A 19,325-nucleotide genomic window follows, 5' to 3' on the forward strand; every position below is an offset into this window, starting at 1 on the left:
AAGGGTCAGACAACTTTAAAAAACATGCAACCATGATCTACCAAATGGTTCATTTGTCCTTTCATGGTGAAGGTAGTGAAGCTAAGATATTAAAATTTACAATTTTATTGAATACAAATAGGATTAATATTTAGTTGTTAATACCATACATCTAATATTATTCCATTATTTATCTGATGAAAACATTTATAACAGTATGATTTTTCACCATATCTGAGATGTTTTGAAAATACTGTGATGGTATATATCCATAAATACATGAAAATAATACGGTTACTGGTGAAACAACTTCTTTTTGTTGTGGTTATTATTATGGAAAGAAAAAAATGCAAATTAAAAAAAAAAATTCTTAGTGTGGACATCAAAGGTTTAACTGATTATTATTATTACTATTATTATTATTATTATTATTATTATCATTATTATTATTATTATTATTATCATTATTATTATTATTGGTGATTATATTGATAATGCCAGTGTTTCCTATTATCTCTCCACTGCATGCATTTAAAAAAGATTAAAAGTTGAGTGCTGGGGTAAAACTGATCACATCTGCCTGGTGACGTAGTGTATGCTGATGACAGATATGCACACGTCAACCAGAGCACCCTTTTAGAGCGACAAAAGCAAGAGCCAATCGCTGTTCAAGAAACGCCTATATTTATGAATGGACCAATGGCTGAAGAGCTGAACTGTTTAAGGAAACTATTGTTAAAGTTTGGCTGGACTTGTTTTGGTCTGGTCAGCCACCGAGACCGACGTTTTGTTGACAATGTGATCGTCAAGTAACAGCTGAGTGGTAAAGAAATATTAGTGTCAAATGTTTATGGCAATGGGGTCAGTGAAACTCAACGCTGGGCAAGAAAATTCAGCGACGGCGGCCACAGTCGCAGAGGTAACAGCCAGCCGACCTTCTTTAACAGTTGGTTAGCTAAGGTTAACTTAGCTAACGTTAGGTTACATTAACTTAGCTTTTAGTGAGCTTGTTGGCTAAATCGTATTAGCCCGATTCTCACTTGTTTCATTCTTTGGTTAAAGGTTACTGGCTACGAACTTGTCAGTAGTTAAAAACTACTTTCCCTGAAGGCCAGCTTTCGTATCCGCCGTTAACATTGCTAATGAAGTTAGCAGTGTTGTGAAAATATCAGTTAGACCAAGCTAACTTAGCTAATTCGGGTAACATTAACGTTTTTGAGTGATGGACATGAACACACGTTTTGCTTTCTGATTTATATCAAGCAATACGAAGAGTTGACCTAACGTTATATCTTGGCTTTAGAAATGCCAAGGACTGTCATTTATTACGTTTTATATTACGGTCCGGACTCAGGGGTAAAAATTAGATCGAAAAATGAATGCTACAATATTACGTCCTAGATTTACAGAAGCTATAGTGTCACATGACACATTGTACGTCACAGAAACGTCAGTGGTGTATACGCTTAGTAAAGTAATTAGTTTGTCCTGAAATTGCATAAATTCAATAAGATATAATTAACTTTTTACTGTAGTGATAGCTAACATTCTGCTAATCCGTCAGATTGTGTGTGTGTCCTGACGAAGTATTGACAGATTAGCTGTTTAAGGCAACACACACTTTATACGGCATGTGATTTTTATGGATATTTATTCACTGGCAATAAAACTAACATTCTTAAACAGGTTGCAGAATATGGTACAAACCAGATTGGCCAAAAAATAGAAACATCAGGATGGCCATCATCAATACAATGAAGATGTACCTATTCATCACCCATGATGGCACTAGTTGGGTCCAACCCATCAGTGGTGGTTAGGACTGTGAAGTGTGACAAGTGTAGATCCATATCCACTGAAAGTGACTCATTGGAATCTAGTCATAGCTTCTGGTCAGCTGTATTACTTAGCAGAAAAGACAGGAATTTGTCTTTGCTCAGTGATCTGCTGCAGATAGAAATGTTAGTTAAATGTGTCAGGACATCCACTCAAGAGGCTGACTGTGTTTACTTGGTCAGTGTGATATTTGATTCCAGAGGCTGTGCTCAGTTGGATCCAGACAGTCTCTGGGCAGCCGAGCTCAAGTTTGTTTTCTTCACCAAGAGCAACAAATATATAAATCAAAGACATTAGGATTGGACCTGAAACGATCAGACCACTAATTGATAAGTTGATCCATAGAAAATTTATCAGCAACTCTTTTGATAACCAGTAAACTATTTAAGTGGGGAAGGGCAGGACTGCGTGATAATATTTACTGTATTCTTGAAGGCATGTAAAACCTTCAGTACAGTTTTATAGCTTATATTGTGTATGCATCACAGTAAAGCTTGTTTTTATGCTTTTATCCCACAACAGTGGTGTTTGAATCTTGGGTAAAATTGTGTTAAAAAGTACGCTGCAAAATAAGCACTTTGTGAGTGATAATAATATTTATTTTAAAAAGTAATGAGTGTTATGTTTGAAAAATCATTTTTGGCCACTGTTTCCTCAGTGTCATGGTGGTAGATTTAATGTCAGTTTCAGAGGTTTTCAAAAAATAATTTATAATGTGCTTGATATTGGTTATGGTAAGTAGTATATTCATATAAAATGCCCAGCTCTTAATATAATCAGAATGTGGTATGTTCATGTGTTTACAGGCCAAGTTGGTGTGCCAGGGAGTAAACAACCAGAGCTACACCTGTGAGTCAGGTCACTGCTGTGGAGAGACACAGTGCTGCAGCTACTACTATGAACTGTGGTGTGAGTTACCCATCTCCTCTTTATTTATTTATTCATTCTGAGTGTTGGATGATTTCTCTTCATGACACTTATAAACAACATGTCCATATATAAATTCATACTGCTCATTCAACGTGCATTTGCTTTATTTTTACCTCATCAAACAAATATTATACTTCAAAGTAAAGGAAATCTCAAAACAACAAAGGGAGGAAGCAGAATGAGGTGCTGATGTTTGATAAAATTCAGGAGTAGTACCAGTTAAGCAAGTAGAGCCAGGCCCTGTGTATAATCTGTCACTCACAGTCTGCACTTGTTTACTTTTTTGCTGCTTGGCTGCCTGGTTGTCTCTCATTAAAATTGCATATGAATGCTTCTGTTACATAAGGACTCCATACCTTTCAAAGCAACCTCTGATTTTTTTATTCTTTTAAATTAAGTTGTTGTTTTGATACAGAGAACACCAAAGTTGACCAGTGGCAAAGGCCAAAGATAGAGGAAGGACTTATGGGGCTTAAACAAGTGAAGGGGCGTTAATGTTGACTGAGACAGGGTGTTGCTCACTACTAATATCCCTTTTCCACCGATTTAGCGTGCGTACAAAGGGTTTTTTTTAAATACAGGTAAACCCCCTAAAAATAAAACAGTAGACCAGAGCGGTGTTTATAGCTCTGCAGCATACGAGTATGCCTTTCTGTGTGTGTGTGTGTGTGTCTGTGTGTGTGTCTGTGTCTGTGTCACATTCAACATCACGGATGGACTAGAAAAAAGGTTTGTAAAAACTAGAAAGCTGTAATAACATTATGGTGGTTACTTCTGTTTACGTATCTTTTACTTATTCGGTCTCTCCTTCAAACTGGGTGCAGGCTAATTTGGGACAATGTTTAAGTGCTGCTTGGGGGCAGATGGACAGTGTTTGTGGTGGCATGTCATTGCATCTCGCTGGTTAAGGGGCCACCAGGGTGTTGTGTTCCCATCAATGCTGATCAGAGCTGAAGCCGATAAATACCATGATTTCTGCAATATTTTTTAAATTGAATCCACCATTTTCATATGAATTATAAATGTATTGTCTTTTAATCTTGTCCGTCTTATTATTCCAAAGGAACTTAAATATTTTTTGTTCAGAAGTTTTAAAGAAGGATGCCTCTGGTGAAGGAAGTGCCAATAGGAGATAAATGAACTGAGGAATTACGAGAGTGTTTATCAATGTAACCTTTCCTTGTAATGTCAAAATCCTTCCTTTCCAAGTTTGTAAAACGTATTCAATTTTCTCCATTTTTCGATCATAATTTATCTTAACTAAATCTTTTGGATTATCTGGAATATGAACTCCCAAAACATCTACTGAACTGTTACACCTTTTAATTGGAGCTTGGCACTGTAAACCAAAATCTGTACCTCTCAATGATCCTATTCTGATAATAGTGCATTTACCAAAATTCGGCATTAGTCCAGACAAATTTGAAAAAAGTTTAAGGGCATCTAATGAAGATTTCTCAGGCTGCAGGAAAAAAAGTCGCGGTCCATAAGGGCATATTGGTCTGTGCAGGGCGGACCGAACGGTTCAATATTTTACCGAGGACCATTGCATCCCAACTGCATATCGTGTCAATTTTGTTTCTATACCGTTTGGTTTTAATTTTGTAACACATAAAACACCACGGTACATATGATACCATAATCACGGTACACTACTGCGGGATAAGTTCAAAGTCCAATCACAAGAGGGTGAGTGTCCATGTGCCGTCCAATAACGGCGCGTGCTGGCCACCTGGCACTCAATATGCTGCTGCAGTGGTTTGTTTTCCAGTGACATTTCAGGTATTAGCTGAGCTACTGAGTGTCTTTAAGCAGTGAAATTTATTATTTCTTTCTTTTTACTTGTAGGTTAGAGTTCTTTATATATGCTACAGTGATTTGTTTTCCACAGAGCTCTACGGTGCAAGCATTTTACTCGCATTTGCGACTAAAAATAGTTTTGTGTGAGCAAAAGAAATCATTCAGGAGCACGCTGTGCGAGTACAGATTTCAACCAGCAGCAGAAACGAAAGGCGAATCCTGCCGTTTGCGGGTTGAACGGGGGTCACAGACAGGAATACGGCAGAGGCTCCGCCGTATTCCTGTCAAATACGGCGGCCATCGTGCTCCGCGGCACAAGATAACAGCTTACTGGTGACCGAGAAGCCAGGATCCAGGTCCAATAATTTCCTCTTAATTGGTGTCATGACTGCCCAGAAGTACCTGAACAGCTGAGCCGTGGCGGCACACAGGTATGTGACGTGTCAGAGGAGAATCGAGCCATTCACATTTCTCTCTTTGTGGCAGGTAACGGTCCACAAACCTCAGCACACTTAAGGGACTGTTCTTTACTTGTCAGGGGAGGAGGGTGGCTTGGTGATTTTTATTTTATTTATGAATTTTATTTTGATCCCCCCTATGTTAATTACTTATTGATGCTGTTTTTGAAGTATGAATAAGTCAATAAGTAATTTATTCCATTGAAATATCATTGATGTATTATAGAAAAGTGATTTATCTTTTTATAAATGACAAAAGGCACATCTGCCTCATTTTTGCTGTGGTATCGTGATAGTACTCAGAACCATGATATTTTCACCAGTGTTGGGTAAGGGTTACTTTAAAAGTAATCAAAGTACGTTACTGCGTTACTTTTTAAAAAAGTAACCAGTTGCTTTACTGCGTTACTCCCTGAGTAAAGTAACTCACTTACTTTAAAAGTACTTCCAACGTTACTCCCTGAGAAAAGTAACTCAAGCACTTTTAAAGTACTTTTGAGTATTCTACATTTCCTATTGGGTAATGGATCACAGGGCGCTAAGCCTACATTTTTTTGTCTCCAAAATTAAAGTTATGGTACACTTGCCCTTCACTGAGATCCAATTCTCTCATCACAGCCGTCACTTTGACCAGTAGAAACACAAACGATCTGCTGCCATAGACAACTGTATGACAATAACACCCCAGCGTTTTTAATATTTCCTCTAGGGATGTTACCACACAGAGTAAAAGGGGGAAATGATGGTGTGAAACAGCAGAGGCACTTTGTCAACCCGCTGAGTACTGTCATTAGCATCAAGCTAGCAAACAATATTACATCCTCACGGTCAGATATAAAGTAATAACATTAACAAATAGCGGCGGGGCTTTTACTCACCACAACTGCAGAGGCTCCCAGCTTCATTTGAAACAAACTACATTATAGATGGCCCGTTATTTATTAATCCCTCTGTGTGTTGATATATTTACTTTTTATCCGCTTCGTTGTCTTAGTTAACATATCACACCGTCATTTCAAACTCAACGCTTGTTTCAGATTAAAAGCCCCTTATTACCTCGGCTGAGAGAATCCCTCCATTTTCTAAATAGGCTTTCATTCTGAAACATTTTCCAGAACTTCCTGTGGAAGATACAGTAGCTTGACAGTTTACAGATGGCGCTTCAAATGTACCTCCTGCCATGTGCTGACGCTTTTAGGTGACTACAACAACATGTCAGCTGACACATGAACAGACACAGTGACTCAAATAATAGTGTAAGTAATAAAAATAGGACAAGAATAACCCGATGACATCACACACGCCATGAAAGACGACCGGGGATAATTGGTGAGTACCAGCGTGTAGCGTGTACCAGGCATAATGCAAGTCCTGAGTCTGAAATATGTCTGTTGGTGAGTCCTACTCTACCTATTTAGACTCCACCGTAGACAACGGCAGCATTTCTCCAACCACGTAGCGAGCCACAAGCTCCGTGGCTTCTTTCAGACTGATAGGTTTAACGTTATCTCCGTTATTAGAACCAAACGACACCCGTTGCTGTTTCGGAGCTGAAGGACCAGCGTTCTAAAAGTAACAGAAGTAACTGATGTCTTGTTTGAAAATGTACTTAAGTATTTGATTACTCAAACAGCAAGCTAACGCGTTAGGTTACTCGTTACTGCAAAAAGTAATCAAAGTACTCTAACGCGTTACAAACTAACGCGTTAGAGTACACCCAACTCTGACTTTCACTGGTATCGTACCGTGGGTCCCAAAGTTTGGTACCATGACAACACTACAACGAAGACTTATTGGACCTGGAGCCGGGCTTCTCGGTCGCCAGTAAGCCATTATCTTGCGCCGCGGAGCACTATGGCTGCCGTATTTGACAGGAATACATATTCCTGTCTGTGTCTGTGACCCCTGTTCAATCCACAACCGGCAGGATTCGCCTTTCGTTTCTGCTGCTGGTTGAAATCTGTACTTGCACAGCGTGCTCCTTAATGATTTCTTTTGCTCGCACAAAACTATTTTAAGTCGCAAATGCGAGTAAAATGCTTGCACCGTAGAGCTCTGTGGAAAACAAATCACTGTAGCATATATAAACAAATCTAGCCTACAAGTAAAAAGAAATAAATAATAACTTTAACTGTTCAAAGATACTCCGTGGCTCAGCTAATACCTGACATGTCACTGGAACACAAACCACTGCAGCAGCATATTGAGTGCCAGGTGGCCAGCGCACGCCATTATTGGATGGCGCATGGACACTCACCCTCTTGTGATTGGACTTTGAACTTATCCCACAGTAGTGGTTCCGTGAGGTACCGTAGTGCTACGGTACTCCAACAATATGGTATCATATGTACCGTGGTGTTTTTGTACCGCGGTCTCCCGTTGGTACCAGTATACCGTGCAACACTAATGCCATACCATGACTTTGTCATACCAAAAATTTGAAAAAACAACATTTGGCCACAGGGGGAGCCACAGCGATGCCTGTATGCCTACAAAGTTGTGTGGTGATTGGTGAAACCCTTGAGATGTTATACACCTTTATGTGATGAGCCACGCCCTCCGCAATATTCATTGCCTTATAGAAGCTCAGATTCAGTAAGTTTTCCAACTTTTGCCAAGAGTGACTTAAGATATTGGTCCCTAGATTATGTTCACCGAGTTTCATGCAGATCAGTCAAACTTCCTAGGAAGAGATCAATTTTAAGTGTTTTTCAAAAAATTCAAAATGGCGGAAAATATTATGGTTTCTTCAGGAAAATTTGTTCCTGGTGAGGAGAGGCATCTCTGTGCAGAGTTTCATGTCTCTACGACATACGGGGCATGAGATATGCCCATTCAAAGTTTGCAATTTCAGTCGGTTGTTATAGCGCCCCCCTTTGGCCAATTGATGTATTATTGCTTCATTCGCATCCTCCCATGACCCTCTACCACTGTGCCAAATTTCACATGGATTGACCAAGTCAGTGAGGAGAAGAACGTGGAACAGACGTGCACACACACACACACACACACACACACACACACACACACACACACACACAGAGTTTTTGTCATTATATAGTAAGATGTTTGGTTTTGTCACAACAACATTAAAGAGTGACACAATTGTTTGGCGTGTTTTGTTAATGGAAAAGAACTGTGAACTGTTTATATACTTGTTTGTTAGTACTGAAGCTAAGATTTTGACAGTTACGTAGACAAGTCTTTGTACTATATGTCAAGATATGTATTAATTGTGGTGTTTTTGTGTTTTTGGCTCCCTGCAGGGTTCTGGCTGGTGTGGGCTCTGATCATTATCCTGACATGCTGCTGTGTTTGTCAGCACTGGCGCTCCAAGCAGCGTTTCCAGCAGCAGCGCCGGCAGAACGAGATCAACCTCATTGCATACAGAGAGGCTCACAACAACTCTCAGCTACCCCTCTATCTCAGTAAGTAGTTGGCATGCACATTTCATACATAGTTAGCTTCTACCTCTCAGACACATGAGGCCTGTATTCACAAACATTCTGAGAATACTCACAGAGACCTCCTAACTTAGCCTAAAAATGTTTTAGTAAGGAGTCTTAGCTTAGGAGTGACTTAGGAAAGATCTCAGGGCAACTCTTACTAAGGAAGGGACAGAAACTTTTATCTTAGTGAGGAGGTATGGTTGACCCTGTTGCTAGGTGTGATGCATTCTTGTAACAGATGTGATTGGTTGTCACAGACACGTTCTTTTGTGAGCCTGCAAGGTGTGGACACTCGGGAAATAAAATGAAATGCTGACTGTTAAAGTGATGTCATTTTTAGTGTGATCACTCTGCTGATGGAAGGTTGAGACAGACAAAAGTCATCACTGCTGCACTGTTGGATTTTTCAAGTTTTTCAGATATCTTAGTCTTTTGGTCAATTATTTCTGGTGTTATAGTATTATTGCGTTGAGTGTGAAATGTGTGCATACCCCTAACGAGAATGATCACATATATTATCCTTGCATGATCTAATCTGTAGCATTTCATTGACTCACTGTCATGCGGTGTTTGGGGAATATTTCTCCGACTCCTCGTGTTTCCACCATTCCCTCCTCTGCTTCAGAAACTCCTAAGTCTCTTATAAGTCCTCCTCCCTACTCTTTTATTTGTACTTTATTTTTATAGAAAGAACAAACACAACATACAGTATAACAAAAAAAAAAACAACATAGAACAAACAGTTGGTCACCTACAAAATGCGTTATACTGATGGAGATACAAGTCATACAGTAATGGCTCAGTTATCATCTCTTGTGGTCACAAACATAATCCATTTTCCCAGTATTTCAAATACTTATCCATCCGTAGACTTAGTGAAAAGGTCATCCTTTCCATATTTTGAATATTAGTCACAATATCTATCCAGTCTGTCTCTGTTGGAGGTGTCGCCTGAAACCATTTTCGGGTTACAGCTTTCTTGCTGGCTGCTAATAATATTTTTGAAAGATATTTGTCTCGCATCAGTAAATGGGGTACAATATTGCCCAAATAGTAGATTGTAGAAAAAGAGCAGTAAATTTCGTCACCAAAAATATTTTGTATCACCCGTATAATCTCTTGCCAGTATGGCTGAATAGCTGGGCAGCTCCAAAATATATGAAAATGGTCTGCTAGCTGTTCTCCACAGTTCCTCCAACATAGACCTCTGACCTCTGTCTCCCCTGTCTGCACACATTTTAACTTAGGAGTTATGAAATACCTGACCAGATTCCGCCAGCAAAAATCTCTCCAAAGACCAGAACTAGTGGAAGTTGACTGCACAGAGCACATATTCAACCATTCTTCTTCTGTGATGATAGTTCCAGATTCTTTCTCCCACTTTAATCTAACCTTATCTGTTGAGTGTTTCTTATTAGATCGAATATGGGAGTACAGTGTTGAAACAAGTTTCTTATTGTCCTTATTTTTGTACATGTCAATAAATATGTCAATTAAGTTAGTCTCACATTCCTCTGTTGGTTTTATCTCATCATTAAAATAAGTCCTGATTTGAAGATACCTAAAGAAATCCAGTTTTTCTAACCCATATGTATCCGAAATTTTCTGAAAACTATCAAATTCTCCCTTCAATGAAATTGAACAGTAAGAAGTGATTCCCCTTCTGTACCAGTGTTTGAACCTCCCGTCAATCCTAGCAGGTTTGAATTCAGGGTCAAAAGCAACCCATCTTAGCAGTTTAGACTGTCTTTCAAGTAATGGTGATTTACATTCCTTAAACCAAATTTGAAGGCAAACTTTAGACCATTGATTCAGGCCACTAGAATGCTGTTCATACAGTATTTTACTACCCAGTATAGATTGTAACGGTATATCTAATTGTGAAGTTTCCAAATCCTTCCATTTTGCTGTATAATTTGGGTTACAGCAGCATGCCAGTGGTCTTAATTGTGCTGCCTTATAGTAGTCTGCTAAGCATGGTAATGATCTACCCCCTTTCTCTTTAGACATTTGCAGTGTTTTGAATTGAATCCTTGGCCTTCTTCCCGCCCATATGAATCTTGAGATCCACTTATCCCATTCGTTAAATTGCATTGGTGTAACCATTACTGGCAGGGATTGAAAGAGATATAACAGTCGAGGAAGTAGGTTCATTTTTATTGTTTCTATCCTATTGTGCATATCTAAAGGCAGCTGAGACCATCTGTCAGTATCTGACTTGATGTTTTTATTTATGGGACCATAGTTGCTTTCATAGATCTTGGATAGATCTTTAGGTATTCGAATCCCCAGGTACTTAATTTCAGATGAATTCCATTTAAAATCAAATGTATTTAGCATGTCTTTCTGACGAGTGTAGTTATAACATAAAATTTGGGTTTTTTGCACATTTAATTTATATCCAGAATAGGTTCCAAAGTTTTTCAGTGTAGACATCAACCTAGGGATGCTGACCTCTGGCACTGTTATAAGAAATAACACGTCATCCGCATATAGGCAAATCTTTTGCTCCAAGCCACTGGCCATTATTCCTTTTATTGCCAGGTCATCCCTAATTGACTGTGCTAAGGGTTCGAGAAATAGTGAGAAAAGAGCTGGACTGAGAGGACAACCTTGACGGCAGCCTCGCTCCAGCTTAATGGGCTGTGAGTGATGTCCGTTAATTTTTATTCTGGCATCTGGGGAGAAGTATAGTGTTTTAAAACATCTAATCGAGTCATCTTTAAATCCAAATCTTCTCAGCGTCAGATATAAGTACTCCCAGCGAACCGAGTCAAACGCCTTTTCGGCATCTAGACTGAGTGCTACAGCTCTGTTATTCCCCTTAGTCACATGATCAAGTACGTGCAGCACCCGTCTAATATTGTCTTGCGTCTGTCTATCACGCACAAAGCCTGTTTGATCTGGATCCACTAGGTCTGGTATTATATGTTCTAGTCTTTTAGCCAGTATTGACGCATACAGCTTGTAATCAATATTCAGTACAGAAATTGGTCTATATGCAGTACACTCTTTTTTATCCTTCCCCTCCTTATGAATAACTGAAATTATTGCTTCCCTCCATGTTCTTGGTGGATCCCCTTCTTTAAGTGTGTGGTTAAAGCAGTCCAAAAGTATGGGCACTATTTGCTCTTTAAAGGCCTTATATCATTCGACTGGCAAGCCATCCGTTCCCAGCGCTTTATTGGCCTTCAATTTAGAAATTGCCTTTTCTATTTCCTCCTTTGTGATATCTGCTGTTAGGGCTTTATTCTGTTCTTCACCTATGGAGGGTAGATCTAGTGATTCTAGAAATGTATTTATATCCTGAGGACTAGTTTTATTTGGTTTCCTGTATAGTTCTCTGTAGTAGTTTTCAAAAATGTGTTGTATGTCCTCTAATTTGTGGCACACTTTTTTAGTTCTAGGGTCTCTAATTTCAAATATGGAACTCTTTGCCTGTTGCTTCCTTAGCCTCCATGCCAGGAGTTTCAGGGCCCTAGGGCCATTCTCATAATATCTCTGCTTAACAAACTTGGCTTTTTTCTCTAATTCCTTCTCATAGAGTCCATTTAATTCCTTTTTGATGGTGTTGATTTTATTTAGAATATGGGGATCCTTCCCTTCAACATGTTCCCTCTCTAACACTTTCAGATTTTCTTGTAGATCAGATAGCTTTTTATCTCTTTCCTTTTTCTTATGTGATGTGTAGGCAATAAGCTTTCCTCTGATCACTGATTTAGCAGCGTCCCACAAAACACTTGGCGATACTTCCCCATTATTGTTGTTTTCCATGTGCTATTTAAATTCCTTTAAATAGCACATGGAAAAAAAAAAAATACATGGCCGTTCTTGTATTCCGTACTACGCTGGACAGCTACGTTGTCTATGTAATAATACGTTGGTTATGCCCAGGTACTGAATCAAATGTGTTTTCAGACATTTTTGCTTAGTTCACCTTATTGTCTATTTGTCTCATCATGTTTCATGGACATGGCGATGTGAATAGTGCTGTTTCAGCTCATTTCTGCTCACTTTTGAGGACTTCCGGGTCTGTTTTCCTCTGCTGAATGAAACCATGGCGACACGAAATGCGGGTACCTTATTGGTGTAGCGTGATCACGTGACGGCCGTGCCACCACTCGCGTACCAAATCTCATTACTCTCAGGCGGAACAGATCATTACGCTCAGACAGAACAAGTGCCAAATTACGACCCCGATCACAGGACTCTTGCGGGGTTATGAACTACGAACTCCCGCTGATTAGCTGAACATGTATCGATCTTTTTATGAAGTAAAGATCGTGTAGTCCCCAGATGTCGGAGCGGAAATCAGTTTCTGTGAGACTTTTTCTGATTCACCTTACGGCCTATTCCCTCTAAGATGCGTATGAATGCGTATGTTATTATGCCTCGAACGTGATTGCAGGTCTGTTAGCTTAATCTGCAATATTTCCTGGGCTTGTAGTGACTGACTCAGCGCCTCTCTTAAGTCCACGGTCCACTCCTCGATGTCGGCTATACGGCCTTCAGCTTCGCACACTCTTTCGGTTGTAGCTTTAAGGTTGGTTGGTACTTCACCTAGCTTATGTTGAATTTCCTCCCTTATGTCGGCTAGTTCCCATTTCAAATCTTCTCTGATGCTGTCTTGAAAATTACCCAGCTCAGACTTCATCTCCGTGACCATACTCTTTATGTCTGCGTGGATGGTGGCGATGCTAGCTGCCATATCCATTGCTGCTAGCTCAGTGTGTTGTCCTCATCCGCCATTACTGTCTTCGTGTTCCTTGGCTATGGCCCCTTCTGTCGCCAATTTGTCTCCCTTCTCTGCTTTCCCGGGTTGTTTACCATTGCCCTTCTTGTGTCTTTCCCCCTCCATCATTAATTAAAGCAAAGCTTGGAGAGTATTTGTATTTAAATTGGGGAATGAACTCCGACCGACCGGGAGGGATTATTTATGCGGCCATCCGCAGAAGTCCGCAGAAGTCCCCTCCTCCCTACTCTTAACATATTTTAACCTTTGGAGCTCTTTTAAGGTCTAAGAGGTTTTGTGAATAACATTTATCTTTACAAGGACCTAGTCTTAACTGTAAGGGGAAATTCATAGAAAACGTCACAATTCTAAGAATTTTCTTAGAATTTTTGTTACTAGGAGCAACTCTTAGCACTAGGAGGCTAGGAACTATTGTAGTTCTTAGAATGCTGTTTTGAGGGACTTTTTAGCTCCAATTACTCCCTCAGCACAAGACGAACCTTAAGTGAAACAAGTCTATTGTAGTACGCTGCTCAAATGTCTGTATCTGCAGCAAAAGGCATACTGGTCCTCAGTCCGAAGTGCTTGATCTGTGTAAAAGCACATGCTTAAGTTTAGCTGGAGATAATAGCAGTTTGAGTAAGACAGATCTAGTTACAGTCTTTTTAGTACAAAATTCTGCTTTAAAGCACTGTAGAGCTAATGGGAACTCAAGAGTTGGGGGTATTTCTCTGTGAGTTGATCACTTTGAATGACCCCTTTTTTACATTCTTCATGTCATTTGATAAATATATTGATATTTGCAGCTTTAAACTATAATTATTTTTCTTTGTGATCATGAGAATGCTTTGTAGAAAAATTGTTGATGGAATAGTGCTCAGCATCCATACCCTCAGTTATTGTAGCCTACTTGACCAAGAATGACTGAGACTGCCATGATGACATGACTTGTCCTCTTTCATACTTGTGTTGTACGTGTAAGTGTACTGTGTTTTTCTCCAGGATTCTTGCCCACCTACCTGTTGCCAGCCTATGAAGAGGTAGTTGATCGCCCAGTCACACCACCTCCTCCCTACACCCCTCTTCAGCCAGCACCTACTCCCACAGACCCACCTGAGGAATGCCCTTGCCCACACTCATCAGTCTCTGTCCCTAGTGATGCTGATGCAGTACTCCCTGCTACTCCAGAGGTCACGCAGCCCCACCTTCACAGCGCGTACAATCCCAACAAGGACTCAACGCCGGGCAGGTACCGGCGCTTCACAGGGGATTCTGGGATTGAAGTGTGCGATGGCCAGGAACTTTGGGATCAGCACAGCTTTTTAGAAAATGAGGAAGAGACAGAAGAAGAGGGGACAGGACAAATGGAGGACCCATGTGATCGCTGTGGTCCAGAGATCTTTGAACACAGCCATATTGGTGGAGCAGACATTACTGAAAACACAGATGGACACACAGCCATGGATACAGAGCCCCACAGTCCCTTAGGTAATCCAAAAGAATGCCTTTAATATCTGCAGTCCTAAAACAAAACTCTGCAGCAGTCTCTTCTGCAATATTATGCCTTTGGTGCTCAGAGGTTTGGCCTGTTTTCACCTGTGTACATTTGTAACACCAGTGTGTGTGACAGGCCTGAAGACAAATATGACTAAATGTTTTAATAATTTGAAAACTGTAAAGCTACATCATGCAATTTCTGGTTTGGAACAGAGTGTGTTTTTTCATTTTCAAGTCGAATTTGGACAGTTGCTCACATTGAAGAGCTGTCCAACTGTCTGCATTAAAATTTTCTCCCACCAAGGGGCAGCACTGATTTTCATGTTGATATACTCGGTTCTTAAAGCTTTGTTCAAAGGTTCCTTGAGTCACAGATCCTGATGTAACTTAAGGAGCTGTTGCTCTGTCACTGCATAGCATTGGTCTAGGTGAGGGTTCAGCAATATAGAGCTAGAGTTTTTTTGCAGATACTGATACATGAAAGTTGTTTTTTTAAATCCAGTAACCATATAGGAAAAGATACTCGTTTTTTTACATACAAGCATAACATTATTTTTTTTTTCCCATAAAGATGCCTTAAATTTGATTCTAAAAGAACTGTGACCAAAATATGTACCAATTAGAACATTTTGTAGTGATAATGTAACTATGTAATGTAATGTAAGCCACCTTAAACATTTCCTCTGATACTGATATATCATTGATAAGATGAAATCAGCCCGCTGTCTAGTGGAAGCTATGTCTTAAATATCTAAGGTTGCAGTAAGCTATGTAGAGCACTGTAGAAAATCATTGAGCAGGACGGCTTTTTTTGCCCTTAATCCCAAAATAGACAATATTCTTATTAAGCTATTTACACGGCTAATGAAAATTCCATTAATAGTCCAGTTAACATGCCCTAGCATGTCAATGTTTTATAAAAGGCATGGCCTCATTTATGATATAATATTTTACAGAGGTAAAATTATTATGGCAGTTACATCATTTATTTACCTATATATATATATATATATATATATATATATATATATATATATATATAGGGGCAGCACTGATTTTCATGTTGATAGAAAATACACTTTCAGCACTGTGGAGAAGGACAGCTCCAACTTATGATGTATGTCAATATGGATAAGTGGAACAACTTGGGCGGCTTGTCATTTTTTCAAAGTTTTCTCACCAGTGGTGGACTTATTGGATCATGCAAACACAACCTCCCTCTTTCATTCCCTTTAAAAACCTTGAAAATCTTTGCATTGAGATATTTCTGGACATAACAAAACCTGTTGATATCCAAGGCTTTCATAATGTTAAAAGGTAGATGTGTCTTCTTCTGACATGAATTGTGCGCTTTTCTTTTGCATCTCTACCCCAGCTTTGCAAACTGTTGGTGAATTGGTTTGGTTACAACACATCAATGACAATGTACAGAACTGACTATAAACAGACAAGAGGCTGTGTCGCAAACTGCGGTTAAAAACACCAGTTGAGATGTATATTGTGATTGCGCTGTATACATGCCTAAAGAATGCTATTAAAACACGAATAATACAGGCATATCCCACATCCCATCAGAAAATGTAAAATTCAGAATAAGGCCTCATTCAGAATATCTAAATGGAATATGCTATTTACATGACCTGCATCAAATTCAGAATACTGGCATATTAGGAATAATAGTGGAATATTAGTGTGCACGTAAACATAGTTAATGTCATGAAGTACCTTAAGTTGTCAGGTATTATTGCTGGATCAGCCCAAACCAGACAATCCTGGCCGGTTATTGTATCCATAACACTTTCTGCATAGATATACTACAAACTGTATCATGATAAATATTATTTTAATGATCTAAAATTACAAGTATTGCACATGTGGGTTTCATACATTTTGCCCACTTTATAACAAGTTAAGTTGAACTGGTAATTTCAGCTCAGTGCTACGTTTGACATGAATGCCCAGTCCAACCAAGCTGAACAGAGTCTAAACTGCAGCTAAAGAGCCGCAGAGGAATGCCACATACTAGTGCTCTGTAGTAATGCTGTATGTGACACTTAAAACTCACCTGTCAACTTCACTGACAATATAAAACAACTTTGCATATTGTACTGTATTCACATTTACTATACATAAGCATTGCCATCATAATGCCACACATGGGGACAACATTCAAGTTCAGAGACCATAGCTGAGCTGATGACAGAGCTACAGCCCCTAACTGTCCATGTTTTTTTGTTGATCATATGATCAACAAAAAAACATGATCAACAAAAAAACATGGGACGCTTTTAGGACAGTTGTCACATGATTGGAGGTTTTGCAAAAATGTTCTGCATTTGTTTCTTTGATAATAACGCTGACAATCAGAAAGTGGTAATTTAGAAACCTAGTGTTTTATATAATCAGTTTTCCATCATTTAGATAATGTACCAGATAGTGAAGTCTGATACAACAGGACTAATGTTTTACAGACTGTCACACTTGGTATAGTCAACCAGGACAGGTGAGAAATGTATTGAGATGGTAAAAAAGAAAAGGTAAATGTGCAAAATATTGCTAAAACTCCAATCATGGTCAAATACTGTTTATAAAAGGGTTTTAAAAAAACTCAAGATTGATTTAATGATACTGATTGAAAATCACCAGCTGCCTATGCATTCACTGCCAGCATGTTTGTATACAGGATGGACTCTTAAGTACATGATCAGTTTTCTGCTCCCTGCTGATGATCATTAGGTCTAAGGTCAAAGAGTCTTAAGTCAGCATCACACTGTTATATTAGATGTCATAGTGCCATAATGTATAGCCTTATTTAGCCTTTGAATAGAAAATATTTAGGTGAACTTATTCATAGCTCTGGAGTATCTTTGACTTTGAGTTGACAATTGTAACCCCTCAGTGTACTCTGATACAATCATCATTCAACCCATGCCATTTTATGCAGGATTTGGGTTTCTTGAAGTTTTGCCAAAAAATTCTGCACGTCAGATCTGGGTTTAATACTGCACAATGCCCAAACTCAATTTGTAAAGACTATTTGAACATATCACCATCAGTGTGTTTATTCTGAAAGCACACAGTATACAAAGGGGATGACTGACTATGGTGCAGCTTGAGGATACACTCCATGTAAAAACGTGTAAGTCAAATACAAACCTTTCAGTGCACTGAGGGAACGTTTCTCCAGTTGAGCACTTTTCAACATTATGCAGCATTGAACAGTGGTCTTCAGCACCTGCTGCTACGCTGTATGTGTACATATATGTGTGTGTGTGTGTGTGTATATATATATATATATATATATATATATATATATATATATATATAGATAGATATATATATGCTCTTTATTATCATCTGAATGAAATTATATTTTTCTGTAGCATTTTGTATAAAATATGGTTATTAAAAGTTATGGATGACACATGGCTACTACTGTTTTTTTTGTGTGGGACTTTAAGTAACTAAACAAGATCACTTATACAAATGTAACTTTTTTCACAAAGTAGAGCTTTGTTATACACATTTTATTTTACATTGATCCTCATGGAAATTAAATCTGTACTGTATGCAGTATACAGTGCACATATAATCCATAAGAAAGTGTGTAAACCCCTCCCACTTTTCTGTGGTACTTAATTGTTTTATTTACTCCTTTTTATGCCTCTATGCTGGTAAAAGCTGTGGCGGGAGGCATTATTTTTTAGGGTTGTCTTTTTTTCCATAAGAACGTTTGTCCATACATATGTCAGTAAATCCATCTGTCTGTACTATTCTTGTGAATGCAGTATTTCAAGAAAACCAAGGGGGGGAAGTCTTCCAATTTGTCACAAACATCCACTTGTACTCAACTATGAAATAAATACATTTTGGTAGTCATAGGTCAAACATAAGGGTCACTGTGACCTTGTCTGTCTCATTCTTGTTAACCTGATATCTCAAGAATACCTTTAGAGAATTTTTATATAAGTGTGGTCTGACAGATTTAAAGAGCAACTCAGGACTGCCTTGAAGAGACAAACTGGGATATTTTCTTTCAGTCCTGCCAGGATGCTGACAAACTTACAGATATCATCACACCATGTATTTAATTCTGTGAAGAAACCATGTCTGAAACAAAACTGTGAGAATTTTTCCAAACAAATCCCAGGTATCAAAACAGCTAAAAAAAAAAAAAAAAAAAAAACTGAATGAAAGGAAGATTGCCTTTTGTGTTGGCAATACTGAATTGCTGCATATAAAAAGGGAACAGTTAAGAGGGGAAATGTTTAAAGCAAAATTGATTTTAAAAATTAAGTGGAGAGCAAATTCCTAAGTGGTAATAATAAACAAGTGTGGGATGGATTGAACGTATTAATGGACAGATCCAGTAAAAAGAGTGACAGTCACGTAAGTAATAGACAGAACTTCATTATTGATTTGAACAATTTTTACTGTAGATTGGACACTGCATGGCAGGACAGAATGTGATGAGATATGCCAAAACCCCACTGCAGAGACATCAGTAGTTATTAGTGAGGATGATGTTGCCCCAAGTCTTTTAAAACTGAAGCCAAAAAAAGACCACTGGCCCAGACAGTCTGAAAGCCCGACTTCTTGAAGACTGCGCTGTTCAACTGAAAGCAGTTTTGCGAGGTTGTTTCA

At 38.9% G+C, this 19,325-nt stretch overlaps 1 protein-coding gene across 1 annotated transcript; it reads left to right on the forward strand.

The window, feature by feature from the left end:
* Positions 1 to 714: 714 nt before the first annotated feature.
* On the forward strand, positions 715 to 18,005 carry wbp1la (WW domain binding protein 1-like a). Its single transcript, XM_049601269.1, has 4 exons — positions 715 to 898; positions 2,622 to 2,724; positions 8,270 to 8,431; positions 14,187 to 18,005. Exons 1-4 carry the CDS (start codon positions 824 to 826, stop codon positions 14,693 to 14,695), a joined length of 849 nt encoding a protein of 282 aa, XP_049457226.1. The 5' UTR covers positions 715 to 823; the 3' UTR covers positions 14,696 to 18,005.
* Positions 18,006 to 19,325: the final 1,320 nt, after the last annotated feature.

This window comes from Epinephelus fuscoguttatus, linkage group LG16 (genome assembly GCF_011397635.1).
Source record: "Epinephelus fuscoguttatus linkage group LG16, E.fuscoguttatus.final_Chr_v1".
Lineage (NCBI taxonomy): Eukaryota > Metazoa > Chordata > Actinopteri > Perciformes > Serranidae > Epinephelus > Epinephelus fuscoguttatus.

Coding starts and splice junctions, on each gene's coding strand:
- wbp1la (XM_049601269.1), top strand. CDS start 824: ATGTTTATGGCAATGGGGTCAGTGAAACTCAACGCTGGGCAAGAAAAT. Junction 899..2,621: donor CGGCGGCCACAGTCGCAGAG/GTAACAGCCAGC, acceptor ATGTGTTTACAG/GCCAAGTTGGTGTGCCAGGG. Junction 2,725..8,269: donor CTACTACTATGAACTGTGGT/GTGAGTTACCCA, acceptor GGCTCCCTGCAG/GGTTCTGGCTGGTGTGGGCT.